Here is a 26,303-nt window from a genome sequence, read left to right on the forward strand (position 1 = left end):
ATAAAAATGAACAGTAAACATTACGCTCACATAAGTTCCAAAATAATAAAGACTAATAGTTTTTTGGTAACTACATTCCTTCTGTCTATAGCATGTCTTAATATTGTGCAGTTCCTTCGGCTTTGATGCCTCATGATTGATGTTGATCTGTTCAAGTAGACTGTGATATTGCTGTGGTCTGATAGGGGTGTCAGTGGGCTGACTGTCAATGCTCTGAGAGACTCTGGGTTGAGGTCAGTGATAAAATAGTCTACAGTACTACTGCCAAGCTATAGGTGTACCTACCATAGGAGTCCCCTCGAAGCCTACCATTGACTATGTACATACCCAGCATGTGACAGAGCTGCTGGAGTTGTGACCTGTTTTTGATGGTTATGTTGTCATAGTTGTGCCTAGGGGGGCATATGGGGGAGGGAATGCTGTCACCTCCAGGTAGGTGTTTGTCCCCCTGTGTGCTGAGGATGTCAGGTTCTTGTCCGGTTCTGGCATTTAGGTCGCCACAGACTAGTACATGTCCCTGGGCCTGGAAATGATTGATTTCCCCCTCCAGGATGGAGAAGCTGCCTTCATTAAAGTATGGGGATTCTAGTGGGGGGATATAGGTACACACCGGAGGACATTTTCTCTGTTAAGATCATTTCCTTTTGAATTTCTAGGCAAATGTAAAATGTTCCTGTTTTGATTAATTTAATAGAGTGAGTTAGGTCTGCTCTATACCAAATTAGCATACGCCCTGAGTCTCTTCCCTGATTCACACCTGGTAGTTTGGTGGATGGGACTACCATCTCTCTGTAACCTAGAGGGCAACCAGTGGTTCCATCTCCTCTATACCATGTTTCACACCTGGTAGTTTGGTGGATGGGACTACCATCTCTCTGTAACCTAGAGGACAACCAGTGGGTCCGTCTCCTCTCTTCCCTGTTTCACACCTGGTAGTTTGGTGGATGGGACTACCATCTCTCTGTAACCTAGAGGGCAACCAGTGGGTCCATCTCCTCTCTTCCCTGTTTCACACCTGGTAGTTTGGTGGATGGGACTGCCAGCTCTCTGTAACCTAGAGGGCAACCAGTGGATCTGTCTTCTCTATACCAGGTTTCTTGTTGGATGACAATGTCTGTATTTCCGATTTCTTTGAAGAAGTCCAGGTTCCTGCTCTTTAGGCCAAAGCCAGATGACCCCAGGCCTTGGATATTCCAGGATGAGATAGTGAAGGCTTTGTGTTTCATAAAGTGTCCAATGTTGTTGGTCGTATGGTTTGGCCTCAGCCCAGTAAGTGTGAGCAGAGCCTGCTGAGCATCTGGTACATGCCATTGGCTTGTGCTAGTGTAAGGGTGGGGGTTGGGTCTGTTAACCCGCTCACAGCCTGGGCGTATGTGTGACTTCCATGTTGAGGCCCTCTTTGCGGGGGTGGGGTGCATGCGGTGGGCAGGAGGGGCATAGGTCCGTTCTGAGAGGTCCTAAATGGGGTGTGCGCATGGTTGACTTGGGGGGGGTGTTGATTGGTTGGGGTGGGGGTGTGTATGTGGCTGGTGGTGTTGTGGTCTGGATGTAGGTCCTCTCAGCGTGTGTCCTCTATGTGTAGGTCCGGGGGGGGTCCAGCAGGTCTGGGAGAGTCTCGCTGTTCTGGGCGGAGTGTCTATTGATCTGTTACTCCTGTGTGAAGTGTTGGGGCTGCATTTGCGAGCGATGTCCTTTAGAGTCCGGGCGAAGGTGGGCACTGCTGCCTTGTATAGGTGGACCTGGTCATAGAGGCTGTTCAAGTCCAGGGTGGAGTGGTGGGACAGGAAAACATTTGGTTTTGAGGCACAGTCATGGGAAATACTTGCATTTACCTGCTGTATGGTAGCAGGGTGGAAGTCTTTTCATGGTAGCAGGGTGGAGATAACCACTTGTGCGTTGGGAAAAGTAGAAGAAGCTTTCTCAATCACTCCCTTCAGTGCTGTGGCCACCCTTTCCTGCTGTGTTCTCAGGTGGTTTGTGCCTGTGTGTATTATTATGTGGCGGGGTGAACCTAGTTGGTCATCAGACAGAAGGTCTAGGGCGCGCTGGGTGTTTGGACACAAGAGTTTAGAGACTGTGTGTTTGGGAAAAAGTTATTTTTCTTGTATATATTTCCCGTTTCAGTCCATAAGGAGTACAATCTGTGTCTTGTGTATGTCTTCAGTCGATGTGGGGGGGTTGTCAGGAGGGCTATCAGGGTGGCTGACGGGGGGGGGGGGGGGTGCTCAGAGGGGGTGAGATCCCCTGGGCTTAGGGTTCTTAATTTGTCTGTTCTGCTGTGGTGTTAACACTATGGTCAGGGTCTGGTGTGGACTGTTCTGCTGTGGTGTTAACACTATGGTCAGGGTCTGGTGTGGACTGTTCTGCTGTGGTGTTAACACTATGGTCAGGGTCTGGTGTGGACTGTTCTGCTGTGATGTTAACACTATGGTCAGGGTCTGGTTTGGACTGTTCTGCTGTGATGTTAACACTATGGTCAGGGTCTGGTGTGGACTGTTCTGCTGTGTTGTCGACACTATGGTCAGGGTCTGGTGTGAACTGTTCTGCTGTGGTGTTAACACTATGGTCAGGGTCTGGTGTGGACTGTTCTGCTGTGATGTCAACACTATGGTCAGGGTCTGGTGTGGTCTGTTCTGCTGTGATGTTAACACTATGGTCAGGGTCTGGTGTGGACTGTTCTGCTGTGATGTTAACACTATGGTCAGGGTCTGGTGTGGACTGTTCTGCTGTGATGTCAACACTATGGTCAGGGCCTGGTGTGGACTGTTCTGCTGTGATGTCAACACTATGGTCAGGGTCTGGTGTGGACTGTTCTGCTGTGATGTTAACACTATGGTCAGGGTCTGGTGTGGTCTGTTCTGCTGTGGTGTCGAGGCTATGGTCAGGGTCTGGTGTGAACTGTTCTGCTGTGGTGTTAACACTATGGTCAGGGTCTGGTGTGGTCTGTTCTGCTGTGGTGTTAACACTATGGTCAGGGTCTGGTGTGGACTGTTTTGCTGTGGTGTTAACACTATGGTCAGGGTCTGGTGTGAACTGTTCTGCTGTGGTGTTAACACTATGGTCAGGGTCTGGTGTGGACTGTTCTGCTGTGATGTTAACACTATGGTCAGGGCCTGGTGTGGACTGTTCTGCTGTGATGTCAACACTATGGTCAGGGCCTGGTGTGGACTGTTCTGCTGTGATGTCAACACTATGGTCAGGGTCTGGTGTGGACACTATGGTCAGGGTCTGGTGTGGTCTGTTCTGCTGTGGTGTCGAGGCTATGGTCAGGGTCTGGTGTGGACTGTTCTGCTGTGATGTCAACACTATGGTCAGGGTCTGGTGTGGACTGTTCTGCTGTGGTGTCGAGGCTATGGTCAGGGTCTGGTGTGGACTGTTCTGCTGTGATGTCAACACTATGGTCAGGGTCTGGTGTGGACTGTTCTGCTGTGATGTTAACACTATGGTCAGGGTCTGGTGTGGACTGTTCTGCTGTGGTGTTAACACTATGGTCAGGGTCTGGTGTGGACTGTTCTGCTGTGATGTTAACACTATGGTCAGGGCCTGATGTGGACTGTTCTGCTGTGATGTCAACACTATGGTCAGGGTCTGGTGTGGACTGTTCTGCTGTGGTGTTAACACTATGGTCAGGGTCTGGTGTGGACTGTTCTGCTGTGATGTTAACACTATGGTCAGGGTCTGGTGTGGACTGTTCTGCTGTGGTGTTAACACTATGGTCAGGGTCTGGTGTGAACTGTTCTGCTGTGATGTTAACACTATGGTCAGGGACTGGTGTGGACTGTTCTGCTGTGATGTTAACACTATGGTCAGGGCCTGGTGTGGACTGTTCTGCTGTGATGTCAACACTATGGTCAGGGTCTGGTGTGGACTGTTCTGCTGTGATGTCAACACTATGGTCAGGGTGTTGTTGTGCTGGACTGTTGTCTGGGTCTGGTTAAGGGGGTGTTGTTGTGCTGGACTGTTGTCTGGGTCTGGTTAAGGGGGTGTTGTTGTGCTGGACTGTTGTCTTGGTCTGGTTAAGGGGGTGTTGTTGTGCTGGACTGTTGTCTGGGTCTGGTTAAGGGGGTGTTGTTGTGCTGGACTGTTGTCTGGGTCTGGTTAAGGGGGTGTTGTTGTGCTGGACTGTTGTCTGGGTCTGATTAAGGGAGTGTTGTTGTGCTGGACTGTTGTCTGGGTCTGGTTAAGGCGGTGTTGTTGTGCTGGACTGTTGTCTGGGTCTGATTAAGGGAGTGTTGTTGTGCTGGACTGTTGTCTGGGTCTGGTTAAGGGGGTGTTGTTGTGCTGGACTGTTGTCTGGGTCTGATTAAGGGAGTGTTGTTGTGCTGGACTGTTGTCTGGGTCTGGTTAAGGCGGTGTTGTTGTCTGGACTGTTGTCTGGGTCTGTGCTGACTGGAGTGTAATCACCTGCTGTTCCAGCTCCACCTGCCTTACCTCCAGCTGGGTAAATGTATCCTTCATTTCAATGAGGGGGTAGTACTCTGTGCTGGGAGGTTGACTTTCCGCTGGGGGTGGCTCGTATGTGGGGTTATATAATGAAGAGGTGTGGTCTGACCCACTCGGGGTGGGGGTATCTTTCTCAAGGGAGAGCTTCTCCTGCTGGGCTAATTCTTTGATTAGGTGAAACTGAGGGGTAGTGTGCTAATATAGCACTGTGCCAGGGGATGGTCTGGTTAATATAGCACTGTACCATGCCAGGGGATGGTCTGGTTAATATAGCACTGTGCCAGGGGATGGTCTGGTTAATATAGCACTGTACCATGCCAGGGGATGGTCTGGTTAATATAGCACTGTGCCATGTCAGGGGATGGTCTGGTTAATATAGCACTGTGCCATGTCAGGGGATGGTCTGGTTAATATAGCACTGTGTCATGCCAGGGGATGGTCTGGTTAATATAGCACTGTGCCAGGGGATGGTCTGGTTAATATAGCACTGTACCATGCCAGGGGATGGTCTGGTTAATATAGCACTGTGCCATGTCAGGGGATGGTCTGGTTAATATAGCACTGTGTCATGCCAGGGGATGGTCTGGTTAATATAGCACTGTGCCAGGGGATGGTCTGGTTAATATAGCACTGTGTCATGCCAGGGGATGGTCTGGTTAATATAGCACTGTGCCAGGGGATGGTCTGGTTAATATAGCACTGTGTCATGCCAGGGGATGGTCTGGTTAATATAGCACTGTGCCATGTCAGGGGATGGTCTGGTTAATATAGCACTGTGCCATGCCAGGGGATGGTCTGGTTAATATAGCACTGTGTCATGCCAGGGGATGGTCTGGTTAATATAGCACTGTACCAGGGGATGGTCTGGTTAATATAGCACTGTGCCATGTCAGGGGATGGTCTGGTTAATATAGCACTGTGCCATGTCAGGGGATGGTCTGGTTAATATAGCACTGTGCCATGCCAGGGGATGGTCTGGTTAATATAGCACTGTGCCATGCCAGGGGATGGTCTGGTTAATATAGCACTGTGTCATGCCAGGGGATGGTCTGGTTAATATAGCACTGTGCCATGCCAGGGGATGGTCTGGTTAATATAGCACTGTGCCATGCCAGGGGATGGTCTGGTTAATATAGCACTGTGTCATGCCAGGGGATGGTCTGGTTAATATAGCACTGTGTCATGCCAGGGGATGGTCTGGTTAATATAGCACTGTGCATGCCAGGGGATGGTCTGGTTAATATAGCACTGTGTCATGCCAGGGGATGGTCTGGTTAATATAGCACTGTGTCATGCCAGGGGATGGTCTGGTTAATATAGCACTGTGCCATGTCAGGGGATGGTCTGGTTAATATAGCACTTTGTCATGCCAGGGGATGGTCTGGTTAATATAGCACTGTGCCAGGGGATGGTCTGGTTAATATAGCACTGTGTCATGCCAGGGGATGGTCTGGTTAATATAGCACTGTGCCATGCCAGGGGATGGTCTGGTTAATATAGCACTGTGTCATGCCAGGGGATGGTCTGGTTAATATAGCACTGTGCCATGTCAGGGGATGGTCTGGTTAATATAGCACTTTGTCATGCCAGGGGATGGTCTGGTTAATATAGCACTGTGCCAGGGGATGGTCTGGTTAATATAGCACTGTGTCATGCCAGGGGATGGTCTGGTTAATATAGCACTGTGCCATGCCAGGGGATGGTCTGGTTAATATAGCACTGTGTCATGCCAGGGGATGGTCTGGTTAATATAGCACTGTGCCATGCCAGGGGATGGTCTGGTTAATATAGCACTGTGCCATGCCAGGGGATGGTCTGGTTAATATAGCACTGTGCCAGGGGATGGTCTGGTTAATATAGCATTGTGTCATGCCAGGGGATGGTCTGGTTAATATAGCACTGTACCATGCCAGGGGATGGTCTGGTTAATATAGCACTGTGCCATGCCAGGGGATGGTCTGGTTAATATAGCACTGTGTCATGCCAGGGGATGGTCTGGTTAATATAGCACTGTGCCATGCCAGGGGATGGTCTGGTTAATATAGCACTGTGCCATGCCAGGGGATGGTCTGGTTAATATAGCACTGTGCCATGCCAGGGGATGGTCTGGTTAATATAGCACTGTGCCATGCCAGGGGATGGTCTGGTTAATATAGCACTGTGCCATGCCAGGGGATGGTCTGGTTAATATAGCACTGTGTCATGCCAGGGGATGGTCTGGTTAATATAGCACTGTGCCATGCCAGGGGATGGTCTGGTTAATATAGCACTGTGCCATGCCAGGGGATGGTCTGGTTAATATAGCACTGTGCCATGCCAGGGGATGGTCTGGTTAATATAGCACTGTGCCATGCCAGGGGATGGTCTGGTTAATATCGCACTGTGCCATGCCAGGGGATGGTCTGGTTAATATAGCACTGTGCCATGCCAGGGGATGGTCTGGTTAATATAGCACTGTGCCATGCCAGGGGATGGTCTGGTTAATATAGCACTGTGTCATGCCAGGGGATGGTCTGGTTAATATAGCACTGTGCCATGCCAGGGGATGGTCTGGTTAATATAGCACTGTGCCATGCCAGGGGATGGTCTGGTTAATATAGCACTGTGCCATGCCAGGGGATGGTCTGGTTAATATAGCACTGTGTCATGTCAGGGGATGGTCTGGTTAATATAGCACTGTGTCATGCCAGGGGATGGTCTGGTTAATATAGCACTGTGTCATGCCAGGGGATGGTCTGGTTAATATAGCACTGTGCCAGGGGATGGTCTGGTTAATATAGCACTGTGTCATGCCAGGGGATGGTCTGGTTAATATAGCACTGTGCCATGCCAGGGGATGGTCTGGTTAATATAGCACTGTGTCATGCCAGGGGATGGTCTGGTTAATATAGCACTGTGTCATGCCAGGGGATGGTCTGGTTAATATAGCACTGTGTCATGCCAGGGGATGGTTTGGTTAATATAGCACTGTGTCATGCCAGGGGATGGTCTGGTTAATATAGCACTGTGTCATGCCAGGGGATGGTTTGGTTAATATAGCACTGTGCCATGCCAGGGGATGGTCTGGTTAATATAGCACTGTGTCATGCCAGGGGATGGTCTGGTTAATATAGCACTGTGTCATGCCAGGGGATGGTCTGGTTAATATAGCACTGTGCCATGCCAGGGGATGGTCTGGTTAATATAGCACTGTGTCATGCCAGGGGATGGTCTGGTTAATATAGCACTGTGCCATGCCAGGGGATGGTCTGGTTAATATAGCACTGTGTCATGCCAGGGGATGGTCTGGTTAATATAGCACTGTGCCATGCCAGGGGATGGTCTGGTTAATATAGCACTGTGCCATGCCAGGGGATGGTCTGGTTAATATAGCACTGTGCCAGGGGATGGTCTGGTTAATATAGCACTGTGCCATGTCAGGGGATGGTCTGGTTAATATAGCACTGTGCCAGGGGATGGTCTGGTTAATATAGCACTGTGTCATGCCAGGGGATGGTCTGGTTAATATAGCACTGTACCATGCCAGGGGATGGTCTGGTTAATATAGCACTGTGTCATGCCAGGGGATGGTCTGGTTAATATAGCACTGTACCATGCCAGGGGATGGTCTGGTTAATATAGCACTGTACCATGCCAGGGGATGGTCTGGTTAATATAGCACTGTGTCATGCCAGGGGATGGTCTGGTTAATATAGCACTGTGCCATGCCAGGGGATGGTCTGGTTAATATAGCACTGTGTCATGCCAGGGGATGGTCTGGTTAATATAGCGCTGTGCCATGCCAGGGGATGGTCTGGTTAATATAGCACTGTGCCATGCCAGGGGATGGTCTGGTTAATATAGCACTGTACCATGCCAGGGGATGGTCTGGTTAATATAGCACTGTGTCATGCCAGGGGATGGTCTGGTTAATATAGCACTGTGTCATGCCAGGGGATGGTCTGGTTAATATAGCACTGTGCCAGGGGATGGTCTGGTTAATATAGCACTGTGTCATGCCAGGGGATGGTCTGGTTAATATAGCACTGTGCCATGCCAGGGGATGGTCTGGTTAATATAGCACTGTGCCAGGGGATGGTCTGGTTAATATAGCACTGTGTCATGCCAGGGGATGGTCTGGTTAATATAGCACTGTGCCAGGGGATGGTTTGTGTGGAAGATGAGGTTGCTGATGTTCCCATTTTTATAATAGTCTCTTGATTTTCCATAAGGAGCTTAATTTTGATGTATTTTCTTGCCTTATCATTCTTTACATACACAGGGTACTGTATTTAATTACCTCTGAACAGCAGGAGGCAGCTTCTAAGGCCTCTCCATTTGGTTGGAGTAGACTGTGTGACTCTCCTGCCATTGTTGGGCTAAAGGGCTTTGACACCTTTCACTTGACACGTCTGTGCTAATTCAAGTTGTATCAAGCTTGGCAGCCTTAATATAGCATTCAGTCCTTATAAAGTAATGTAATGTATTTTTATTCTTGGCTTTTGGAAATAAAATATAGCTTCAGACTAAACATGACTCACTCAGTTCCAGGTTGGATGGTGTTTTCAGGTTTCTGTTGTTTTCCAGAGCATTTGCTGTATAGCGTTGGAATAATAATCTTTGGTAGCTGTAAGCCTTCCAGGTGATTCTGTACTTCCGTCCAAAATCATGTTGTAGGTTTGGAGTTTTGATTTGGAGTGAAGGTTATGTTGTAGAGGGTGGCATTCTGTATATGTTCCTGACAAAAAAATCCAAGTTTATCTAACTCTAAATCTATCTTTTTTTTAAGAACATGCTGAAAAATGCAGGAGCTCATCTGATCATGACCTCTCTCTCTCTAACTCTCCTGTCTAGCTTCTCTTTTTCTCTCTCTTCCTCCATCTCTCTGTATCTGCAGAAGCCAATCCAGAGGAACTCCTGAGAGTATAAAGTAGTGGTGAGTATAGAGCGTTACCTGATGTTTCTGTTCAGGTAAGATAGTCACACCCTGATACCTCTCCTTTAATTAGACTCTGGAGTGGAGGAGGGGAAACAACATATGGAGACAGAGTGAAGGAGAGAGAGAGAGAGAGAGAGAGAGAGGAAGGGAGAGGGAGAGGGAGAGGGAGAGAGAGAGAGAGAGAGAGGGAGAGGGGAGAGGGGGAGAGAGAGAGAGAGAGAGAGGAGAGAGAAAGGGAGAGAGAGAGCGAGAGAGTTAGGGAGAGAGGGAGAGAGAGAGAGAGAGAGAGAGAGGGAGAGGGAGAGGGGGAGAGAGAGAGAGAGAGAGAAAGGGAGAGAGAGAGCGAGAGAGTTAGGGAGAGAGGGAGAAGAGAGAGAGAGAGAGAGAGAGAGAGAGAGAGAGAGCGAGAGAGAGAGAGAGAGAGAGAGAGAGAGGGAGAGAGAGAGGGAGGGAGAGGGAGAGAGAGAGAGGGAGAGCGAGAGAGTTAGGGAGAGAGAAAGGGAGAGGGAGAGAGAAGAGTGTGACAGTGAAGAGAGAGATCAGAGGGAAAGAACGATGGAGAAAGTGACAGTGTGGCGTACACAGGTGTCTCTACAGAACAGTGGACTAGAGTGGAATGGCTGCTACGCATTGTGCTGTAGCGTGTGTGGCACATGCAGCTATGTGGAATGGCTGGTTGTAATGACTCATTCTCGGTGTTAGAGGCATCTGTCCCACATAAACACACACTTTCTGCTGTCTGTCTGTCCATGTAAACTCCTAAAAACACAATCAACTACAATTCCCATGATCCTCCTTACTTTTGGTGACCACGCCCTCCAGCCTAATGATGTTGGGGTTGTCGAACTGTCCCATGATGCTGGCCTCTCGGAGGAAGTCCCGCCTCTGGCGCTCCACGTAGCCGCCTTTCAGCGTCTTTATCGCCACTGCGATTTCCCTCTTCCCCAGCGTCCGCAGACGACCGCTACACACCTCCCCAAACTCACCTGGAACACACACACACACACACACACACACACACACACACACACACACACACACACACACACACACACACACACACACACACTAACCATATCAAACCACTGGAGGGCAGTGTTGCAGTACAGAGACAACTCCACAACACGTTTAACTCTGAATTATTCAACTCTCTAAAATGTCTCTTTGCTCCTTTTGAACTATCAGCCTACAATCAATCCATAGTCTCTCCTCTGTTCTCTATAGCTCTAACAGCTTTCATATCCCCCACTGTGAGTGTGTGTGTGTGTTAGATTGTTATACTGAGCAGAGAGAATGTAGTCTTAAATCAAGTGCTGGGAGGGGAAGCACAGGCTCTCTACTGTATAGGAGAGATATAATTAACTTCCTTTCTGTAAAATGAAAACAGATTGCTTCATATGGCATATTATGGCATATTACACCCAGATGCCAGATCTTCTCACATCCACTAGGGTATATATATAGAGCATACTGTGCAAATCTAAAGGATCTTCTGTAATGAGTACTGAATATATATATATATATATATATATATATATATATTGTTGCCATAATTTACCTTGTTCTTTCCATGCCAATGAAGCTTGACGAATTGAATGGATAATTGAGGATAGAGTGCCCACCTGCTCCGATGACTCTTTCTATGCGGATCCGGGTTGGGTCAATCTCTTTGGCAAACTCATGGACAGCCTGAGTAGGATCCTCATAGGTGTCCGGGTCCACATAGGTCTTTACCCCTGGGTACGGGAGGGCTGAGAGAAGGAGAGAGGAGAAGAGAGGAGAGACGATAATGAATTCTAGGTCAAGAGAGGAGAGACTGGGTTCTGCCTTTGGTAACTTTGCTACCTGCTGTTTTATGCCTCGTCTTTGTTAACAACCTCTAGTCTCCATCTCCAAACAGAACAATCAATGGTCATGCAAAACAGAGCTCCAGCATTAACCTGAAGACACAATCAACCTCAAACATCCACTTCTGGATGAAACACAACTCTGAAGGTTAGAGCGATAAGTCAAGATATCTGTGGAGAGAGAGGAGGAATAAACAGGAAAGAACAGAGAGAAAGAGGAGGAGAGAGGAGAGAAGGAGGATGAGAAGAGAGAGTGTCCTCTCTGACCTCCACTGATGAGGACAAGGATAGCTCTGAAACACAGAGACAGTCTGTATGGAGTCAAGCCTATTTGTTAACAGAGAGAGAGAGGAGACACACACACAGGGCAGGCAGTAAGAGGTCCTGTCAGCTGGACTCTCTCTCTCAGAACTCATCTTGCTGTCTGTCTGTTTCTCTACCACTGCCCCCCCCTTCCTATCTCCTATCTCCTTCTGAGTCATTTCCCTCTGTTCCTTTCTCCCCCTCTCGCTCATCTCAGAGATAAAACACAGTGGATGTGGGGAAAAAGAGAGACAGAGAAGGAAAGACAGAAAGAGGTAGAAGAGAGGCAGAGCTATAACTAGATTCAGCCAAAAGGTAAGACACACAGATGACTTGAAATGGATTCTGAAGAGGAAGCGAGCAGGAGAGGATGGAGGGGGAGAGAGAGAGAGAGAGTGAAGGAGGGAGGGGTGTTTCAGAACGTTTTGTTCTGTGGATTTGTTTAAAGTTGGCAATGTATCACTCCTACTGGCATCCCTCCCCCTCCCTCTCCCTCTCTGTCTGTGTTGTAAAACTGAGCGAGGGTGTTACCAATCTCTCAAAGTCTGCTACGGCCAGGGGTTAGGGACACACTTCATCCACATTTACATCTAAACTAATGGAGGCTTGAGAATGGCAGACATGGTTAGAATTGATTGTATGCAAATTGTCCACAGAGTGTTTTTTTCCAGGATAGTTCTCTTTAGCATGAAATGGACAGAGACGCTCAATAAGCTACGGTGTTTGTGTGGGAAATCTATTTTTAAGCTTTAAGTCTCGCCACAGTTTAGCCATTTATCTTTCAACACAAACACTCACAGGAGGCGGAAATAATCAAATGAAATGCGTCTGTTCACCTGAATTGGTAAAATTGGGTGTGAAGTGATGTGAGTCAGAAAGAGAGAGGCAGAGAGAAAGACGAGTAGAGAAGGAGAGTAGAAACAGAAGTCCTACCATGTCCGTTCTGATAGTTGGTCCTCCTCTTGTCGTCTGAGCTCATCTTGGATTTGATGTACCACTGACACCTGGGAGACACAATGACACATTGTCCTTTAGAGAGATGAACTACTAAACCAAACTGAGTGTTGTATCGAGTGGTGTTGTTGGAGAACATTTTCTCTGAGAAACTTGGATCAACACCTTTCTATTTGCACTTTCACCAGAGCAGTCGTGTGTAACATGGAATGTGTTTGGGTGTGTGTGACTTTTAAATGTGTTTGCGTGTGTGTGTGAGACTTGGAATGTGTTTGGGTGACTTTGGATGTATTTGGGTGTGTGTTTGATTGATCACCGCTCCTCATACACTCACCACACATTTAGACACTGCTCTCTATAAGAGCCCATCCTCACACACACACACACACACACACACACACACACACACAGACACACACACACACACACACACACACACACACACACACACACACACACACACACACACACACACACACACACACACACACACACACACACACACACACAGTGTGGAGAGGATCACAGGTTCACACTCCAGCCAGTCAACTTCATTAGCTTTATCATGCTGGAGGAACAGGAAGTAATTAACATCTAGTCTACAGATCTACAGGAGAGAGACAGGGAGAGACAGGGAGAGAGGGAGAGAGAGAGGCACGGTTTATCTATAGTGGTGATTAGATAATTAAGTAGACTATTAACAGACACAGAGGGTGTAGCTGTGGCTGCCATGCCCCTAGGCAGGCTGGGAGAGGACGATTGGGGGAGAGAGAGAAAGTGATAGAGACAGAAGAGGTGAGTTAGTGCTGGCACCAGTCTGATAACTACATAAAAGAGAGAGCGAGAGAAACAGAGAGTAAGAGAGGGAAGTTACAGCCCCGTCCACGAGCCATTTCACAGGTAATAATCATATCAGCACAAATACACAGACAGACAGACAGACAGACAGACAGACAGACAGACAGACAGACAGACAGACAGACAGACAGACAGACAGACAGACAGACAGACAGACAGACAGACAGACAGACAGACAGACAGACAGACAGACAGACAGACAGACAGACAGACAGACAGACAGACATGTGTGTGGTATATTTAGTCCAACTGCATGGCTTACATCAGAGGCGAGCTAAGAATAGGAGAGGAGAAGAGAGAGTCAGGGGCTTGGTTAGCCAGTTTTGAGGAGAAAAGAGGAGGGACAGAGAGGAGGACAGAGAGGGGGACAGAGAGGGGGACAGAGAGGGGGACAGTGATTACAGTCTTTAGAAATAGACAGGGGTCTGGGTTAAAAAGTGAAAGTTCTCCATTGTCCACAACTTTGACATTAAGAAGGTTTAAATGATGCTGATTGGAATTAGACAGAGGGCAAGGCAATCAGAGCACTCATTACTGAGAGAGGAGGGGTCAGTGTGGGAGTACACACGCCTGAGTGTTACTGTGTGTGTGTGTGTATGTGTGTGTGTGTGTGTGTGTGTGTGTGTGTGTGTGTGTGTATGTGTGTGTGTGTGTGTGCTGGATATCTGTGGGTTGCCAGGTTGGGATCCTGCTGTGTGAGGTCTGAGGCCTGGACATTGACAGAGAAGAAATCACAGCAGAGATAGAGGGGGAGAAGAGGAGGGGAGATGAGAGGAGAGGAGGAAAGAAGAGAAGAGGAGGAAAGAAGAGTGGAGACGAGATGAGAGAAGAAACAAGATTTTTTTTCTTCACCTTTATTTAACCAGGTAGGCCAGTTGAGAACAAGTTCTCATTTACAACTGCGACCTGGCCAAGATAAAGCAAAGCAGTGCGACAAAAACAACAACACAGAGTTACACATGGGATAAACAAACGTACAGTCAATAACACAGTAGAAAAATCTGTATACAGTGTGTGCAAATGAAGTAAGGAGGTAAGGCAATAAATAGGCCAATAGTGGCGAAGTAATTACAATTTAGCAATTAACACTGGAGTGATAGATGTGCAGATGAGGATGTGCAAGTAGAAATACTGGTGTGCAAAAGAGCAGAAAAACAAAAACAAATATGGGATGAGGTAGGTAGTTGGTTGGATGGGCTATTTACAGATGGGCTGTACAGCTGTAGCGATCAGTAAGATGCTCTGACAGCTGATGCTTAATGTTAGTGAGGGAGATATGTCTCCAACTTCAGTGATTTTTTTGCAATTCGTTCCAGTCATTGGCAGCAGAGAACTGGAAGGAAAGGCGGCCAAAGTAGGTGTTGGCTTTGGGGATGACCAGTGAAATATACCTGCTGGAGCGCGAGCTACGGGTGGGTGTTGCTATGGTGACCAGTGAGCTGAGATAAGGCGGAGCTTTACCTAGCAAAAACGTATAAACTCAGCAAAAAAAGAAACGTCCCTTTTTCAGAACCCTTTCTTTCAAAGATAATTTGTAAAAATCCAAATAACTTCACAGATCTTCATTGTAAAAGGTTTAAACACTGTTTCCCATGCTTGTTCAATGAACCATAAACAATTAATGAACATGCACCTGTGGAACGGTCGTTAAGACACTAACAGCTTAACTTTTTCGGGCTAGGGGGCAGTATTTGGAAGTTTGGATAAATGTGGTGCCCAAAGTAAACTGCCTGTTACTCAGGCCCAGAAGCTAGGATATGCATATAATAGTATTGGATAGAAAACACTCTAAAGTTTCCAAAACTGTTAAAATAATGTCTGTGAGTATAACAGAACTGATATGGCAGGCAAAAGCTCAAGGACAATCCATCCGGAACCTTTTTTTTCCCAGCTCACCTCTGATTACAATGGCTGGGAATGGGAATATAAAAGGAAGTTCTCCCAGATTGCAGTTCCTAGGGCTTCCACTAGATGTCAACAGTCTTTAGAAAGAGTTTCAGGCTTGTTTTTTGAAAAATTAGATAGAATTTGTAGTTTTTCTAAGTTGCTCCCATTTTGGCTGTAGTGATTGTAGCGTGTTCCGGTGAGGGCGTGTGCTTCATTATTTATCTCCGGTAATGGTCTCCGGTATTCTCCGTCTTAAATTTGATCATTTATTTACATAATAGGGTACCTGAGGATTGATTAGGAACGTTGTTTGTCAAGCGCGCCATTGAAACGTAGTTTTTTGGGATATAAAGAAGGACTTTATTGAACAAAAGGACCATTTATTATTTAGCTGGGACCCTTGTGATTGCAACCAGATGAAGATCTTTAAAGGTAAGTGATTTATTTTATCACTATTTCTGACTTTCGTGACGCATCTGCTTGGTTGGAAAATGTATGTAATGCTTTTGTGTGCAGGGCGCTCAGATAATCGCATGGTATGCTTTCGCCGTAAAGCCTTTTTAAAATCTGACAACGCGGCTGGATTAACAAGAAGTTAAGCTTTTACACGATGTATGACACTTGTATTTTCATGAATGTTTAATATTACGATTTCTGTAATTTGAATTTGGCGCACTGCAATGTCACCGGATGTTGGCCAGGTGGGACGGTAGCGTCCCAATGATCCGTAAGAAGTTTTAAGACGGTAGGCAATTAAGGTCACAGTTATGAAAACTTAGGACACTAAAGAGGTCTTTCTACTGACTCTGAAAAACACCAAAAGAAAGATGCCCAGGGTCCCTGGAGGTGGAGGGTCTGTCATGGTCTGTGGCAGTGTGTCACAGCATTATCAGACTGAGCTTGTTGTCATTGCAGGCAATGTCAACGCTGTGCATTACAGGGAAGACATCCTCCTCCCTCATGTGGTACCCTTCCTGCAGGCTCATCTTGACATGACCATCCAGCATGACAATGCCACCAGCCATACTGCTCGTTCTGTGCGTGATTTCCTGCAAGACAGGAATGTCAGTGTTCTGCCATGGCCAGTGAAGAGCCCGGATCTCAATCCCATTGAGCACGTCTGGGACCTGTTGTATCGGAGAGTGACGGCTAGGGCCATTCCACCCAGAAATGTCCGGGAACTTGCAAGTGCCTTGGATGAAGAGTGGGGTAACATCTCACAGCAAGAACTGGCAAATCTGGTGCAGTCCATGAGGAGGAGATGCACTGTGGTACTTAATGCAGCTGGTGGCCACACCAGATACTGTTACTTTTGATTTTGAACCCCCCTTTGTTCAGGGGCACATTACATTTCTGTCAGTCACATGTCTGTGGAACTTGTTCAGTTTATGTCTCAGTTGTTGAGTCTTGTTATGTTCATACAAATATTTACACATGTTAAGTTTGCTGAAAATAAACGCAGTTGACATTTCTTTTTTTGCGGCGTTTAGATGACCTGGAGCCAGTGGGTTTGGCAACAAATATGTAGCAAGGACCAGCCAACGAGAGCATACAGGTCACAGTGGTGGGTAGTATATGGGGCTTTGGTGACAAAACGGATGGCACTGTGATATACTGCATCCAACTTGCTGAGTAGAGTGTAGGAGGCTATTTAGTAAATGACATCGCCGAAGTCAAGTATTGGTAGGATAGTCAGTTTTAGGAGGGTATGTTTGGCAGCTTGAGTGAAGGAGGCTTTGTTGCGAAATAGGAAGACGATTCTAGATTTCATTTTGGATTGGAGATGCTTAATATGAGTCTGGAACGAGAGTTTACAGTCTAGCCAGACACCTAGGTATTTATAGCTGTCCACATATTCTAAGTCAGAACTGTCCAGAGTAGTGATGCTGGACGGACGGGCAGGTGTGGGCAGTGATCAGTTGAAGAGCATGCATTTTGTTTTACTAGCATTTAAGAGCAGTTGGAGGCCATGGAAGGAGTGTTGTATGGCATTGAAGCTCATTTGGAGGTTTGTTAACACAGTGTCCAAAGAAGGGCCAGATGTATACAGAATGGTGTCGTCTGCGTAGAGGTGGATCAAAGAATCACCCGCAGCAAGAGCGACATAATTGATATATACAGAGAAAAGAGTCGGCCTGAAAATTGAACAGATTGCATAGCGAAGACGGTACGGTGGGATTCGAAATGGTCGGTGATCTGTTTGTTCACTTGGCTTTCGAAGACTTTAGAAAGGCAGGGCAGGATGGATATAGGTCTAACAGTTTGGGTCTAGAGTGTCTCCCCCTTTGAAGAGGGGGATGACCGCGGCCGCTTTCCAATCTTTAGGAATCTCAGACGATACGAAAGAGAGGTTGAACAGACTAGTAATAGGGGTTGCAACAATGGCGGCAGATCATTTTAGGAAGAGAGGGTCCAGATTGTCTAGCCCAGCTGATTTGTAGGGATCCAGATTTTGCAGCTCTATCAGTGCAGTGGGCAGCTGGGAGGAGGTGCTCTTATTCTCCATGGACTTTACAGTGTCCCAAAACTTTTTGGAAATAGTGCCGCAATATGCAAATTTCTGTTTGAAAAAGGTAGCGTTTGCTTTCCTAACTGACTGTGGATATTGGTTCCTGACTTCCCTGAAAAGTTGCATATTGCGGGGACTATTCGATGCTAGTGCAGTACGCCACAGGATGTTTTTGTGCTGGTCAAGGGCAGTCAAGTCTGGAGTGAACCAAGGGCTGTTCTTAGTTCTACATTTTTTGAAAGGGGCATGCTTATTTAAGATGGCGAGGAAAGCACTTTTAAAGAACAACCAGGCATCCTCTACTGACGGAATGAGGTCAATATTCTTCCAGGATACCCGGGCCAGGTCGATTAGAAAGGCCTGCTCGCTGAAGTGTTTTAGGGAGAGTTTGACAGTGATGAGGGGTGGTTGTTTGACCGCGGACCCATAACGGACGCAGGCAATGAGGCAGTGATCGCTGAGATCTTAATTGAAGACAGCAGAGGTGTATTTAGAGGGCAAGTTGGTCAGGATGATATCTATGAGGGTGCCCATGTTTACGGATTTGGGGTTGTACCTGGTAGGTTCATTGATCATTTGTGTGTGATTAAGGGCATCTAGTTTAGAATGTAGGACGGACGGGGTGTTAAGCATATCCCAGTTTAGGTCACCTAAAAGTACAAACTCTGACAATAGATGGGGGGCAATCAATTCACATATGGTGTCCAGGGCACAGCTGGGAGCTGAGGGGGGTCTATTACAAGCGGAAACAGTGAGGGACTCATTTCTGGAGAGATGGATTTTTAAAAGTAGAAACTCGAACTGTTTGGGCATAGACCTGGATAGCATTACAGAACTCTGCAGGCTCTCTCTACAGTAGATTGCAACTCTGCCCCCTTTAGCAGTTCTATCTTGACGGAAATGTTGTAATTGGGGATGGACATTTCAGACTTTTTGGTGGCCTTCCTAAGCCAGGATTCAGACACGGCAAGGACATCGGGGTTGGCGGAGTGTGCTAAAGCAGTGAGTAAAACAAACTTAGGGAGGAGGCTTCTGATGTTAACATGCATGAACCCAAGGCTTTTACGGTTACAGAAGTCAACAAATGAGAGAGCCTGGGGACATGCAGGGCCTGGGTAAACCTCTACATCACCCGAGGAACAAAGGAGGAGTAGGATAAGGGTACAGCTAAAGGCTATAAGAACTGGTCGTCTAGTGCGTTGGGAACAGAAAATAAAAGGAGCAGATTTCTGGGCATGGTAGGATAGATTCATGGCATAATGTACAGACGAGGGTATGGTAGGTTGAGAGTACAGTGGAGGTAAACCTAGACATTGAGTGACGATGAGAGAGGTTGCATCTCTGGAGGCGCCAGTTAAGCTAGGTGCGGTCTCTTCATGTGTGGGGGGTGGGACAAGGGGGCTATCTGAGGCATGTTGAGCAGGACTAGGGGCTCCGCAGTAAAATAAAACAATGAGAGCTGCCCTAAATAACAGTATACAAGGCATATTGACATTAGAGAGAGGTATAAAGCAATCACAAATGTTGACTGGGAGAGCTAAGACCACAACTGGTAAGACAACAATGGGTAAACAGCTAAGACAACAACAACAGGTACATGGTGATGAATGGGCAGAGAGGGTCAGTTAGCTACACACAGGGCCTGAGTTCGAGGCTGGGGCCGACAGATAAACAAAATGAAGTACAGTGTTAATGAACAGTCCAGCGGCCATCGGCTGTGTAGCCGAGTGATCATAGGGTCCAATGAGCAGCAATAGATGAAACAGGGAGCCGTTCGGTAGTCTACGCTAGGCGAGCAGGAGTTCAGAAAGTTAGCGGGCCAGTCAGACGGGTCTTTGCCGACATCCACGACGCAGAGGCCGGTTGAGAGCACATCGGCCGAATTACATCAGCAGACCAGTCGTCATGGATCGGCGGGGCTCCGTGTTGACAAGGGTCCAGGCCAATTGGCAAGAGAGGTATTGTAATTGGTGTACTTCGTTTGCTAGCCGGGAGATGGGCTAACTGGTGCTTGCTTCTGGACAAGGGCGTTAGCCACAATAGTCACTCGGTAGCAGCTAGCTAGCTGCGATGACCCGGTGTGATGGTCCAGAACATGCGGCAGGAATCCGGAAATGTAGTGGAAAAAAGCAGTCCGATATGCTCAGGGCTGATATCGCGCTGTGCAGACTCGCAGGTATTATCCGGGCTATCCGGGCTAAAGCGGCTGGTGTCTGAGCTAAAGGTAAAGACCGCTAGCAGTGGCTAACAATGACTAAATACCTAGTAGCTAATTAGCTGGTTAGCATCTGATGGCTAGCTTCTGATTGAGGTTTCCAGTTATAAGGTCTAAACAATAACAGATCCGTACCACATTGGGTGAGGCGGGTTGCAGGAAGGTATATTTAATCCGAAAATGGAAAAAAAGAGATAAAAATATATTGAAATGTATATAAAAAAAAAGAAAAGAAAAACTGAATATTTACACGGGACAAAAACAAACATGTCATACTGCTACGCCATCTTGGATACTCGTCTCATCTCTTTAGATGAGAGATGAGAGAAGAGGTGGATTTGTCTATTGACTGTAGCCCCCCCAGTGATGGGGTCAGTGTGTTGATTAAAGCTCCTTTATCAGACCTGTCTAGCACCACTCTATCACTGAATCACTGGCTTTGAAAACACACAAAGACTGAACGCACACACAGACAGACACACAAACTATTTTTCAAAGGTGTTCTCAAAAAAGGGTGTAAAGGATAGTGTTGCGGCTTTAAAGGCTATTCTAGGATATTCACGAACACCCGCGCTCAAAAACACACACACACACACACACACACACACACACACACACACACACACACATACACACACACACACATCTTTCAATATCAAACCCTGCCCAGAGCTTTAATCTAAAAGTCAATGTAATTCAACCTACTCTCTACCCTAATATCCACTGAGTCATTACTACATACTGAAGCCACTGTGTTTCCACTGATAAAAGAGGAGAGGATGAGGAGAGGATGAGGAGAGGATGAGAGGAGAAAGTGCAAAGAGACGAAAGAGAGAGACAGAGAATGATGAGAGGACAGAGAGGGATCAGAGAGTGAGGAAAGAGAGGAGAGAGGGATGAGTGTTGAAAGATAACCCTGAAGTAGAAGTGAAGAGCAATAGTGTGGGTTTAGAGTAGAATACAGAGATAGACCCACCCCTACACAGGCTGGACGGTCACCTATACATAGACAGATACACACATGAGGACTGAGGGAAAGTCCTGGTTTAACGGGTTCCTGTTTGACGCTACTTCTCTAAATTCACAGTGCCTCAGCGCACTCCCTTATTTAGAAAGCTTTTCAGAACAGAGACTTAACACCTACATAGACTGGAAGGTCATCTCAAAGGTTTCATCACATCCTACTTTTAATTGTTCTTTGGGTACTTTTCAAACTTTTTAAAATGAAGTGTGAAATGCCATTGTATTACTGTATGTAGGCCTCTCAGTACAGAGGGAGCTGTCCACAGTAGTGTGGTGCTGAACTTTCCTACAGCCCTGTCAGTGCTACTGAAGACTACTACATCTCCTTATTTTAATACTTGAATATTCGATGAGGAGTGTTGACGTCAACCGCCTGCATTCAATGTAGAGAGATGCTATGCTACTAGCCTCATGTCATGAATACTGTATGCATAGCCATCTCAAGACAACTCCGATATAAAGTGTTTTTTCTCAAATTTGCCGGGATGTCACGTGTCCTACTTATATCAGTACACTCGTAGTAACCTAAGCATTCCAAAAAATGTATTTGATCAAATAAACCTACACCTAGCAAATAAGTAATTACATTGTTTGCTGACCAAATTCTACACTCTCTCTTTGACCTCTACTGTATATAAAAACTCCTCCCTTGGTGAGCGAAAGAAACTGAACAACACCACCTGCTCGAGAAGACAGATTTTTGGCCAAGTTATCCCTCTCGCTTTGCCTTTTCCTTTCTGGTGCTGTCGATGGCGCTGAACTATCCATGGTGCTGAACTATCCTACAGCCCTGTCAGTGCAACTGAAGACATCTTTAGTGCTGTCCATGGTGCTGAGCCGTCCATGGTGCTGAACTATCCTACAGCCCTGTCAGTGCAACTGAAGACATCTTTAGTGCTGTCCATGGTGCTGAACTATCATACAGCCCTGTCAATGCTCCTGAAGACACCTTTAGTGCTGTCCATGGTGCTTAACTATCCTACAGCCCTGTCAATGCTCCTGAAGACACCTTTAGTGCTGTCCATGGTGCTGAACTATTCTACAGCCCTGTCTGTGGTGCTGACCTACTACTCCTTTGGGACATCTCCCAAGAACCTAAGAAGTGTGTGTGTGTGTGTGTGTGTGTGTGTGTGTGTGTGTGTGTGTGTGTGTGTGTGTGTGTGTGTGTGTGTGTGTGTGTGTGTGTCTTACCGTCCGGTGATGAGGAAGAAGAGGGTGAGGATTATGAGGAGAGTGAAGCCTCCCACGGCTGCCGTGACGATCACCAACACCTGACCCTGGTCTGACGCCATGTCAGACGCTACGGGGAGGGGACAAATCAATTGATTGATTATTGTCTTGACCTATTAAGTGATTTACAGTAGACATACAGCCATATCACTGGAAGAGAGATGCCATCACAAGTATAGACATACAGCCATATCACTGGAAGAAGTGACATCACAAAAACAATATACATTCACATGATTAAGTCAGAAAAAAGTAATTAAAGACAATATGACTATAGCACTTTTAAAACATCTTTATCAAATCAGACTGAGGAGAGAAAAGCATTTTTATTAGTAATAATTGATATTGTTAGTATTAATTAATTTGAAATGAATATGGAGAGATTGATGAACTCTTGGTCTGAAAGACAACCATTCTATTTTAAAAGGAATCATTCATATGCTTGGTGCAATTTAATTAATATTATTCATTCATGAAATTGTGATTTAGTCTCTGATCATTTGCCAAAATTAGCCACATTTGATATTCATTATTTCTCCTCTCTGTTTCTTCACAGGGCTAAAGAATCCCACATAATTGAAAGATGATTGCTATTAGCAAAACGTATTTCTACAATATTTTACACTTAATGAATATGAATTGGAGATCAGGATGCATAGCCCCCAACCCAGACGTGACAGCATTTGTGCCCGCATGTATGCGTGGATGTGTGAGGATTGGCGCCAATACGTTTGTAAGTGTGTGTGTACGCTTGAATGTGTGAAGGTCGGAATGTGTGTGTGTGTGTGTGTGTGTGTGTGTGTGTGTAGCTGGGGACTGGACAGAGATAATTGCCAGTCAGACGGGGAGAGAGGAACACAGCTGATCAGAGGGGTAGAGGACTTCACAGGACGGTTCTCCTGACCAGGAGTTCACACACACTCTGAAGCCTAACTAAGCAGTCGGGCCTGATTGACGTTAATGAGACCGAGGCCTGTGTGTTTGTGTGGATGTGTGTGAAAGGGTTGAATCTAAAGGGCTGTCATGACTGTCATGCCTTTGGAAAGTATTCAGACCCCTTGAGTTTTCCACATTTTGTTACATTACAGCCTTTTTATAAAATGTATTAAATGTTTTTTTCCCCTCATCAATCTACACACAATACCCCATAATGACAAAGCAAAAACAGGTTTTTAGAAAATGTTGCAATTCTTTTTTTTTTTTTTACCCCAGAAATAACACATTTACATAAGTATTCAGACCTTTTACTCAGTACTTTTTTGAAGCACCTTTGGCAGCGATTACAGCCTCAAGTCTTTTTGTGTATGACGTTACAAGCTTGGCACACCTGTATTTGTGAAGTTTCTCCCATTCTTCTCTGCAGATCCTCTCAAGCTCTGTCAGTTTGGATGGGGAGCGTTGCTGCACAGCTTTTCGAGGTCTCTTCAGAGAGGTTCAATCAGGTTGAAGTCCGAGCTCTGGCTGGGCCACTCAAGGACATTCAGAGACTTGTCCTGAAGCCACTCCTGTGTTATCTTGGCTGTGTACTTAGGGTCGTTGTCCTGTTGAACCTGATGAACCTTCGCCCCAGTCTGAGGTCCTAAACTCTCTGGAGCAGGTTTTCATCAAGGATCTCTGTACTTTGCTCCGTTCATCTTTCCCTTGATCCTGACTAGTCTCCCAGTCCCTGCCGCTGAAAAACATCCCCACAGCATGATGCTGCCACCACCATGCTTCACCGTAGGGATGGTGCCTGGTTTCCTCCAGACGTGACGCTTGGAATTCAGGCCAAAGAGTTCAATCATGGTTTCATCAGACCAGAGAATCTTGTTTCTCATGGACTGAGAGTTTTTAGGTGCCTTTTGGTAAACTCAAAGCTGGCTGTCATGTACCTTTTTACTGAGGAGTGGCTTCTGTCTGGCCACTCTACCATAAAGCCCTGATTGGTGGAGTGGTACAGAGATGGTTGTCCTTCTCTAGAGCTCTGTCAGAGTGACCATCGGGTTCTTGGTCACCTCCCAGACCAAGGCCCTTCTCCACCGATTGCTCAGTTTGGCCGGGCGGCCAGCTCTAGGCTGAGTCTTGGTGGTTCCAGACTTCTTCCATTTAAGAATAATGGAGGCCACTGTGTTCTTGGGGACCTTCAATGCTGCAGAACATTTTTGGTACCCTTCCCCAGATGTCCCGACAATCCTGTCTCGGAGCTCTACGGACAATTCCTTCTACCTCATGGCTTGGTTTTTGACATGCACTGTCAACTGTGGGACCTTATAGACAGGTATGTGCCTTTCCAAATCATGTCCAATCAATTGAATTTACCTCAGGTGGACTCCAATCAAGTTGTAAAAAAATCAAGGATTATCAATTTCGAGTGTCATAGCAAAGGGTCTGAATACTTTTGTAAATAAGGTATTTCTGTTTTTATTTTTTATAAATTAGCAAACATTTCTAAAAACCTGTTTTTGCTTTGTCATCATGGGGCGGTGTGTGTAGATTGATGAGGATGTTTTATTTATTTCATCCATTTTAGAATAAGGCTGTCACGTAACAAAATGTGGAAAAAGTCAAGGTGTCTGAATACTTTCGGAAGGCACTGTAGATGGGGAAGGAAGAGGTTAGATAGAGAGGGATGGGAGGAGAGGCAGAGCAGGTATGGAGAGGTCAGGGACAAGCAGAAAGGGAGGTATACAGGGGAGAGAAGGGACGGAGGGAGGGAGGGAGGGAGGGAGGGAAGGAGGGAAGGAGGGAAGGAGAGAAGGAGGGGAGGGAGGGAAGGAGGGATACAGGGGAGAGAAGGGAGGGAGGGAGGGAGGGAGGGAGGGAGGGAGGGAGGGAGGGAGGGAGGGAGGGAGGGAGAGGGTATTTTCTCCTTGATTAAAGGGCAGAACAAAGGCAGGCCAGGTACAGTAAAAAAGAACCCCTTCAAGAACTGACCAAGTATATAGGACAGAACCACAAACACAGGTCTCTGTATGTTAGTATTCAGCATGGCTTTATTATCCCCGTGGGAACATTTTGGTTGTGGCTCTGTGTATACATAAAAACACACAATAAAGCATAGAAAAGGACATATACAGACAATAAGTACAGGTAGAAAAGTGCATGAGCGATCAATGACTCATCTGTACACTATATACATCAGTACGCTCTGTCAACTTCAATGTTAGCTGTAAAGCCTCTCTAAAAGTCAATATAAATACAAACAACATCACCAGCACAAATATAAATACAAGTTCATGTATTTATATTTTCATTGATTACATCTAGGGTTAAGTGTTAGGGGTCATGAAACAGACACAGAGGGCGGTACGAGGTACTCACTGTCGTCCGTGGTCTCATACTCGTATTTGGGGCTGTAGGCGCTGTGTCCAGCGGAGGTGCGTGTTCTCAGGCTAAAGATGTAGCAGGTGGAGGGCTTTAACCCTGTGATGATCACACTGGGGGCTTTGGTCCGCGTCGACGAGTAGCTCAACTCCTCATGTTCCTTCTCGTAGTACTTGACCTCATAGTCGACCACCAGGAGGGATGTCTGTTCTGGCTCCAGCCATGACAGGGCAATGCTGTTCTGAGATGCCCAGTCCTTCTTCAGCACGCCCACCATTAAGGGACCTGGAGGGACCAATCAGAGAGAAGGTTAGAGAGGTCAGGTGTTCAACTACTAACATAAATCAAATTTTATTGGTCACATACACGTGTTTAGCAGATGTTGTTGCGGGTGTAGCGAAATGCTTGTGCTTCTAGTTCCAACAAGTGCAGCAATATCTAACAAGTAATATCTAACAATTCCACAACATATATCCAATACACACAAATCTAAGTAAGGAATGGAATTAAGAATATATAAATATATGTCCCCAAAAAAGTCTGGGCTCAAACAATGTAAGGAATACTACATAAAAAAAACAAAATACTGCAAAGTTTCCTAAGAACTAGAAGTGAGGCAGCCCTCTCTGTTGGTGCCATCTTTCCATTTAATCTGAGTAGTGATGGAAGGCTGACACCAGCTTCTTATTATATGCTTCATCATTTCACAGGAAAGGCTTTGCTTTCCTAGAGATAAGCCTGGAGCATCCAATTATCTTAATATCAAATATTAGGGGTTTTACGGTCATACTAGCGTCTGTGGATCCTCCAGTG

General features: G+C 46.5%; 1 protein-coding gene across 2 annotated transcripts in view; it reads right to left on the minus strand.

Moving 5' to 3' along the window:
* The window catches only part of LOC115155738 (ephrin type-A receptor 6), a 198,636-nt gene that overhangs the window by 7,095 nt on the left and 165,238 nt on the right, over positions 1–26,303 (minus strand). For both annotated transcript variants that reach the window (XR_003868121.1, XM_029702647.1), the window contains exons 8-12: positions 25,488–25,775; positions 22,149–22,257; positions 12,445–12,515; positions 10,984–11,112; positions 10,162–10,347 (exon numbers count right to left, since the gene is read on the minus strand). Coding sequence is in view for 1 of the 2 variants with exons in the window: in XM_029702647.1 (XP_029558507.1) it covers positions 10,162–10,347; positions 10,984–11,112; positions 12,445–12,515; positions 22,149–22,257; positions 25,488–25,775 (783 nt within the window). In the remaining variant the exon portion in view is untranslated. The remainder of the gene's footprint in view (positions 1–10,161; positions 10,348–10,983; positions 11,113–12,444; positions 12,516–22,148; positions 22,258–25,487; positions 25,776–26,303) is intronic.

Source organism: Salmo trutta, chromosome 20 (genome assembly GCF_901001165.1).
Source record: "Salmo trutta chromosome 20, fSalTru1.1, whole genome shotgun sequence".
NCBI classification, from domain to species: Eukaryota; Metazoa; Chordata; class Actinopteri; order Salmoniformes; family Salmonidae; genus Salmo; species Salmo trutta.